Here is an 8,393-nt window from a genome sequence, read left to right as displayed (position 1 = left end):
GTGCTTGTGATGGAAGTGGTGTAGAGCGGACTGATTAGTTGACAATAATTACATTTACAGTTTAAGTGTTTTAAGAAAAAAATGACTTGTCACTTGATCCTCAGTTTCCCTCCTGTTGCCTGCAGTTACAGGCTTTCACAATTCTTTCTTCTTTGTTATCATGTGGAAACAGGAGTGAGAATAAAAACTTTGAACTCTGAATCATCAGTATGTAGAACCATTTTATTCACAGGTACTGTAAAAGTAAAACACAAGCTGCCGTATCATACATTTATACATTGGGTCTGAAAGTCCTATACAAAAACAAAGGGATTCGAAAATATGGGTTTTGATATGAAATATGACCTTACATATAATAATTTATTGGAAAAAAGGTCTTGGTTTGGTAATAGTTCTTTAATTCATGAGCCTTAACCCCCACACATCATTGAAAACTGAAGTTATTGTAAAAAATTAGAATGGTAAAAATGGAGTAGAAATCATTCTTAGAAATGATTAAAAAATCTCATGCAGCATCTTCAGAGAGGGCCTGAGAGAGTACATCTTTGAAAAAGAAAGAACACAAAGTCATTTATGTCATAGATATAGAAATCAAACACACCGAAGTACAACAAAGCCAGTTTGTTTTTCTTGACAAATAATTTCCCCCGATCATCTTTGTTCTCTCCGTGTCAGCCATTTTGATTTACAACAAACACATTCTGGCAGCTTTAAAGAGCTGATGTCATGATTGATTTTGCTAAACAATGTTATGATCATTGGCTCTTAATCACTGCATAATTTCACAGGAAAATCAACAATCCTGAAGTCATTGTTTTGGACACTGGCTCGACTTCATTCATGGACCTCTTTAAAAAAAAGGGTGGGGGACGTAAGAGGCCAGAACTATGTTGTTGCCCTTTAAGTCGGTACTGAGGTTCTTGCAGTAATTGCAGTAAATGTATTGGAATGCATAGAGCCAAGGATTGGCAGCACTTAAACAAAGTACTGGGTATGAGGCCGGTAGACCTGTGCTATCTCATCTGTGCCCCTTCATCATACAGCGTCTGACAGTGTTTCAAGCTCACTGATGAGCACCGCTATCAGTGGAACCATTCATTATGCTATCCTCATAGGCTAGAGTGGGGAGGGTTAAGTCTCTCAAGTTTGCATTACCACATACTGAGGCACCAGAGAGAATGGCTGAATCGAGAATAATCACTCACTATCCGTCACAGTGGCCCTTTGATTGATATGTTTTGGCTTCATGTCTAGTCATCTCGCAGCTTGAAGAAGCCTCCTGTCCCCCAACAGAGCTGCTGCTCTACCTCAGAGCGTCCATTGAGACCCATTTTGATCAAGGCAACTAGAGGAAAAAAAAAACATTCACTCAGCGCTGCGAGCCTCTTACAGGCCGGCTGGCAGGAGACGAGTGACAACAGCGAATGCAGTCCTTGATGAGATAACACAGTCCAGTTTGAGAATCTAGAAAACTAACCAGAGAGTTAACATAAGGCGCAAGAGGCTGAATGAAGATGGATAAAATGCAGACTGAGGTTTGAAACAAGAGAAAAGGCAAAGTCTGGGAGCGCAATAACATTAGCTTATTGCTTTTTTCTTTTTTTCTCTTTCTTTTTTTTTTCCCATAAAAGGATATTTGTACACACCACATAATCATATAAATACACTATACAATGCAATATAAAATATTTTATCATAAAAGAAATATGTTCAGGGTTTGCCCGGGTATGCTTAAGATACCTGCACCATATGAAAAATAATGACTTAAAACAAAGTGATAAAAAAGGCACTTCCAGGTGTTGGTGACTCTTGAGTAAGTGATGGCCACTGCCTCGCCATTTGGGCAACAACATTTGTGCTCACGTTTCATTCCTCTGTCTTTAAAACCATGTCCTGAACAACGAGGCACTGTAGTTAGGTGGTTAAGATCTCCTCTGTTGATCAATGCAATGATCCACTCTCATCTCTGCCTCTGGTTGTTCTTCATTCCAGTGGTAACTAGAAACCGGCTGCTACATTTCTTCATCATCCTTCTTCTCACTTCCTCTTTTCTCCACCTCAACTTTCTTTCGTCCTCACACTTCAACTTCACGCAGTCCCTCCTGCGGGCAAGACAACGGCGTTGACGACGTGCTGATGTCGAAGCAGGTCACCATCATGACGCGGGACTTGCATAGGTTGACGCAGAAATCCAGCTCCTCAGTGGCCTGTGCCAGGGCCTCCAGATACTCAGGAGACTCCTTATCCAAACTCTGGTCCACCTCAACTATTGTAAAAGTCAAATAAAGTTTGGTTAGATGATTTGAATTCTTACACGGTTTGACAGGATCTTGTATTTACAACTTCTCAGGAGTTACTTACACTCTCCTATCCACTTGCAGGGGTCCATCATCAACCGGGCCTTTGTGTCTTCCAGCTCCTCCAACAACACCTCATGCTTTGCTCTCAGTTCCTTCACTTGCTGTTGCCTTCTCTCCAGTATTTTCAGCTTACTATTGAAATACAGCAGGCCCTGATAGACAAGAAGAGGTGATTAAATACAGTGAACACGTTGTGGCTGTATGTCAAGAATAGATAAGAGTAATAACTCTTAAATGAAGACAAAATGGGTAACACAACCTAAAATGTGAGTCATATTTAATAACCCTGCCTGCAGGGAGTATATTAAAATGATGTAAAAAAAAGAAGTTGTGGTGTACTGTAATTGAAAATATGTGATTTACTTTCAGGTTTGTGATATCATTGTGAAAAATGAGCTCACCTTGTCAACATCCTGGAATGGTTGCTGAAGACAAATGGAAAAAGATTAAATCAAGTTAGTATGTTGAACAAGACATATTATTATATGAATAACATGTAATTTCATACATATACATACATACATGTAGTGTGTAAATATCCATACATTCTGTTGACACAAGCTATTTAGGCACTCGCATTAGATTCCAATAGTAATTTTTAAAGAGTGAGAGAAAGTCACAGAGAAGCAATTCATTACTTGTCTTCAGGCCGGGAGAGAAAATTTAAAGATAATTTTGTCCTAATTGAAAGTAAATCAAGCTACCGTCTATCTGATTTAATATCTTCTCTTAACAAATCCCCGTCTGGCTGCGCTGAACTTGTGGGAGCAGTTAATGATCCACAGAAGAGGAGACGGCTATAAAAAGCGATCAGGCAACCAGTGATGAGTGCTTGTGGTGAGCTGATTTGGGAGAGCGTTGGGCGCCGCTGCATTCATCACACATTCCCTGACCAATCTTTTCATGCATCTACTTTCTCATTGCTTCTACCCGCACAACACACACTGCTATCGTCAGCAGTAAGTCGAGTCATCACTCATATCCAAACCAATTAACCCTCGTCAGTAATTGCCTTCTGAACTCTTGACATTCCTGAGGAATGCTGCCAAAATACCAAGCTCAAGGAATCTAGATACAGACATTTTAGCTGTGGGATTTGCCGCTGAGCTGACAGAAGGTCAGACATAGCAGACTTATTATTCCTGTCTTGTTCTTTAAAAAGAAACTGGGAAGAAGTGAGCTAAGACATTCCCACAACTTGAGTCTATGTGGCACATCTTGAGCATCAACGGCATCAATGTCACACATGCAAAATATTGCTTCGGGCTTAGCAAGTGGGATTGACAAGACCTTGACCCAGACATTACATTATCTAAAACAAATTCAGCGAGAGGAGCCACTATTAAGAGCAAGTCAGCAGTGACCCTCTGCTCACCTCTGCGGTTTCCTCCTGACGCCGCCTCTGAAGCCGTTCCACATCATCGATCTCATACACCTTGATCTCAAAGGGCTCCTTCAGCGGTCCAGACATAGGAGGCAAGTCCACCCACTGACCCGCTGTGGCCACCTTCTTCCCTAGGGTAGAGGTGTCTGGCAGGGGTGCCGGGATCAGCCGCCTCCTCTGGAAACCTACAAAGCCACAAATAAATTCAGACAGGTACCAGTTACACTGGTGTCATACAACAGCAGTATTTGCTCGGCTCTCTGAGTAAATATGTATGAGTCTCGCTCTGAGATGTGATGCTAGGCTTTACATGAGCCAGCCGAGTTGTGGTGATTGCATATTTATGAAGGTTTCACAAGCTACTATTCTGTACATCTATAGCTCAAATAAATTCAAAAGGCAGGTGAATTAATTCAAATAGCTATATATATCTAAGGCTACAAAAACCTGAACCAGGTCACTGCCGCTCATGTTCAATTCGTCCTAGTTGATCATCAGACTGTTCAAACTTGTTCGAAATCATCCCATAAATGTATGAATAATGTATGCTGCTGATTCAGGGGAGAGAAAATCTAATGAAACACCAATTCATGACTGTAATAAAAATGGATTCATAAAGTTAGAACCGCTGTGTGGATAATTTACTTGGAAAGTGCATTCATTTCTGAACGCTGTTTCAATGTATGTAGTTTCACTGGAAGTGCTGTCGAGTAGCTTCTTCATATGATGTTATTATCAGAATGATATATTCAGTAATATTACCTGTACCTGCATTGCTATGTGTAAAACCCCAAAACCCAAATTACTTTCTCACCATTTGCTCTCTTCTTGGGAAACTTTGAGCCCCTCGTTCTGCCGGACGTTGACATGCCGCTCTCACTCATAGAGTCGTGGGCAGAGGAAGCGCTGCCTGTGGCTTCACTGTCTCGGATCATGCTCTCGTATCCGCTGCTTCCGCCGCTGTGGTAGAACAGGGCCGTGCGGCCCATGGCTGGAGGCAGCTCCCCGCTCAGCACGCTGCTGTTGTCGCTGCCGTGGCCGCTGCTGTAGCGCTGAGGTCGCCTGGGTGCTGTGATCTTGCTGTATGGGGAGGGCAGCATTGCGATGGTAGATTTATCTTCACCTACGTTCACCCCACTGTCGTTCCCACTGTCTGAATCTCCTGAACCTCTCATGTGCTTTCCTAATATGTTGCCTGTTGCCAGTTCGCTCACACGGCTGTTGGCGGCCCTCATGGCCTGCTTTGTGCCCATGATAGTTCCCCTGCCAGGCTTACTGCCTACTGCAGCGGCGGCCCGAGGAGCTGATGTCCGTCCTGATGGAGGGAGGTTGGCGTTGGTAGTTCTGGACACGGGAGTGGACAAAGATTTGTTGGAGGAGCTCAGGCCCTTTGAGTGGTTGGCCGACAGCGAGCGGGCCTTGCTGTTATTGACTGCCCCTAATGCTCTGGGATTTACAGACGCTTTTACCTGACCAGATTTGGTCGTATTCCCTCCACCTGGGGATGAGGGGCTTGTAGCTATAGGAGCGCTGGATGAATTAGGGATACCAAATCTGGGAATGGACCTGTTGGATTTGTTGCTCCCTAAACTTGCCCCACTATTCTCCCTACTAAGTGTCGTTCTTGAACCCGATAAAGACAGGCTTCCACACCTCTCCAGTGACATTTGACTGCCATAATGCTGCCCAGCCTCTCCCCTTGGCCCTCTGGCCTTCAGACTGGAGGTAACTTTGGCTGTGTTGAGGCTGGAGGTTTTGAAACTGGTGGAGTCTGCTCTTGGCCGTACGTCAAGCTCATCCTCTGATACAGCTGACCTTGCTCCAGAGGCCCTTCCTGTCTCCCCATATGGTGACTTTAAGGCACTTTGGGGCAGCAGGGTCTTAGTTTTATGATCAAGACTGGACTTTCTCACTGGAGGGGGAGGAGGCGAGACACATCCTGGTTTCGGGAGGTTACTCGCTTTCTGTGAGTTGGCCTTGTTGTTTTTCCCCAGAGAGGAGAATTTAAGGCTTGTGGCAGATGCAACGATGTCTTGGGTTCCCTTGTAGTCTGCGAAAGAATGAATGACGGGCACTGTCCCCAGGGTAGTGGCACCTCGTCTTAGCTGAGGCATTTTGCTAGGGGGATTCTTGCTGGCTGACTTCTCACAGCCATCAACCACCCTCTGGGATGAGGTAGACCCCTGCACCTTCGGTGGGCGAGGTACACTGTTGCTGTTGTTGGCTGTTTTGCTGGAAGGTATACCACTAGGGGGGTTTCTGGGGAATCTGCTGGTGCTGCTGGAGTCAGAAAAGTGAGGTTCGGAGTGGTTGTCGTTACGTTGCCATGGATCCTCCTGCTTAGCCTCTAACCTCTGTGGCTCTCTACTGCTGCTGCTACTGCTACTACTATGAGAGATGGATGAGGTAGGTTTAATCTTCCTGGGTAGACTAGAGTGGACTATGGAGGGGGCCTGTGGAAGTTGGGAGGAACTGAGTGAGTGAGCTTTAGTTATTTTGGATGTGAATCTGAGGGAACCTTTGGCTGATTCCGGAGATGGGGGACACTTACTCAAAGATTGTTTGCTTGAGGCAGCACTATCACTGTCTAATTCAGAAAAACTAAACCCACTGTCATTTAAGGAGTTCTTGGCATCTCTAGAAGAGGATACACAATGGAACATATCCAGGGAATCAAAGTAAAAGGTGGCCTCTGGTCCCATATGTTTGGCCTGAGGAAGGAAGACATCCGAAGAATGAGCCCCTTCGCTCTCCAAGGTGCAAACACTAACCTCACTTAACCAAGAGCTAATAGATGAACCCCTGCTATCCATTACTCCTTCCTGAAGGGGTGAGGCCACTGCGATGTTCACCTCTGATCCTCCCATCGCTGATGTGTAGGCATCAAATTCATCGTTAATGCTGCTGATGATGCTGACAGGTCGGGAGCCGGAGGCCAGGGCTTGAAGGGAGCAGTCACTGTTGAAGCTGATAATGCTGGTTGGCCGCCCCTGATCTACAATACTGCCTATAGACAGCTCCTCCACAACAGTGAACACAAGCTCATCCTCTCCGTTTAGTTCTATAGGCTGCTGCAAGGTGACAGTGGCTCTGAGAATGTCCCGATCCAGACACCTCTCCCTGAAGGTAGAGCGCACCTGACACACCTCCATTGGACCTCTGAGCAAAGGAGAGGTGCAAGGATCCCTCCTTTTCACGACTTGGTGGCTCATTCCCACAGGCGGCAATCTGGTGCTGGATCTTTCTTCATTATCTGCACTTTCTCTCTGCTCTGACGGAGGTGGAGCCGGCCTTGGCAGGGCTTTCTTGTTGAAGAAGACCTTCTCCCGTACCACAGGCTCAGAGGTTGGCACTGCAGCGGTTGATAGTTTGTTTGTACTGATCTGGCTTTCTGAAACCAATGCCTTCTCACCATCAGCGCTGGTTCTGCATACATTTGGGACACTCTCTGGCGGTACCCTTTCTGCAGGTATGCATTGCCTCTTGATAGTGTCAAGTTTAGATTTACTAGTGGGACTGCTTGATGGTTGCGTGGTGGCATGTTTTGGAGATTGTTTGGGTGAGAGGTCCTCTGGGTTGTTAGTAATATTTGCTACAGTCTTTGGTGAATCAGCGTCTTGGCTCTCCTTAGATTTTTCAGTCTTGGGGCTGGGCTGGTTTCGCTTGCCCTCTCCAACAAACGCAGTGGGTTCTTCACTGCCGTCTATACACTCTAGCCTCTCCTGCAGCTCAGCAAATGTGTTGCATTTGAAGAACTGGTCTCTGTCCATAGGCCCATCTTTTGTAGACCTCCTCCTATTCAGCGAGGGGATGATTGGAACAAAAGCAGGGGGGCCTTCATTGTCACTGAGCTCTCTGTCTGAGATTGCAGTTCCCCCAGGCCCAACGTAAATGACAGTATCACAGGACTGTTCACTACTGGAGGAGTAGTCCGGGTCACTGAGCAGAGAGGGCAGCTCTGGGTCCAGGGCTACTGTCCGAGGGTGGAAGGGCCTGAGGTGAGGCGGCCGGCGGATCCTCCCTTCCTCACAAGAGCTCTCCCCTCCAGATGAACTGGATGCATACTGCGAAGGAAGAGTTCAAGACATTAGTCTCTTTGGATTTAAACACGATCTCATTAACCGATGACAGTAATGTAATCCTATCCTCTCAAAATGTTAATGTAACAATCCTGTCATTTTACAAACCAGTTGTAACCCTTGTGATATATCGTGAATTCCCTTCTTAACAAATTCATAGTGAACTACATTGCAGGGCTATGAAATTACCAGTCGATATTTATCTTAAGGTTAAAAGTGCACGTCAATAGTAAGACAGAAATTAATGTCAACGATATGAATGGCTATATGTGGACTGCATTGTAATCATGCCAGCGACCAATACCAAATAAATACATGCTGTCATTCCACCTAATTATCTAGAGCATATATTTCCCTAATCCGAGGGAATGCATTACACACTTCCTTAGGCGGTGGTATTGATTACATGATAATGTGTTGAGGAGCCGAGATGAACTAGCTATGAGTTACCATACTAATAATCTTTCATTTGCAGAAGCATTCACACATTCATTTGCCTGATCGCTCCAAAATTACATCAGCAAGAAAAATGTGAGGGCCTAAGTCCCGGCGTGAAATATGATCAATGTC

General features: G+C 45.1%; 1 protein-coding gene across 1 annotated transcript in view; it reads right to left on the bottom strand.

Annotated features, from left to right (window-relative positions):
- Positions 1–243: 243 nt before the first annotated feature.
- Positions 244–8,393, bottom strand: part of kif26ab (kinesin family member 26Ab) — a 72,011-nt gene continuing 63,861 nt past the window's right edge. The window contains exons 12-16 of the mRNA XM_061082782.1: positions 4,559–7,808; positions 3,736–3,929; positions 2,762–2,785; positions 2,362–2,512; positions 244–2,266 (exon numbers count right to left, since the gene is read on the bottom strand). Of these exons, the coding sequence (XP_060938765.1) occupies positions 2,076–2,266; positions 2,362–2,512; positions 2,762–2,785; positions 3,736–3,929; positions 4,559–7,808 (3,810 nt within the window). The 3' untranslated portion in view covers positions 244–2,075. The remainder of the gene's footprint in view (positions 2,267–2,361; positions 2,513–2,761; positions 2,786–3,735; positions 3,930–4,558; positions 7,809–8,393) is intronic.

Source organism: Limanda limanda, chromosome 12, assembly GCF_963576545.1.
Source record: "Limanda limanda chromosome 12, fLimLim1.1, whole genome shotgun sequence".
In the NCBI taxonomy this organism is placed as follows: domain Eukaryota; kingdom Metazoa; phylum Chordata; class Actinopteri; order Pleuronectiformes; family Pleuronectidae; genus Limanda; species Limanda limanda.
This window is presented reverse-complemented; position numbering and strand designations above follow the sequence as displayed.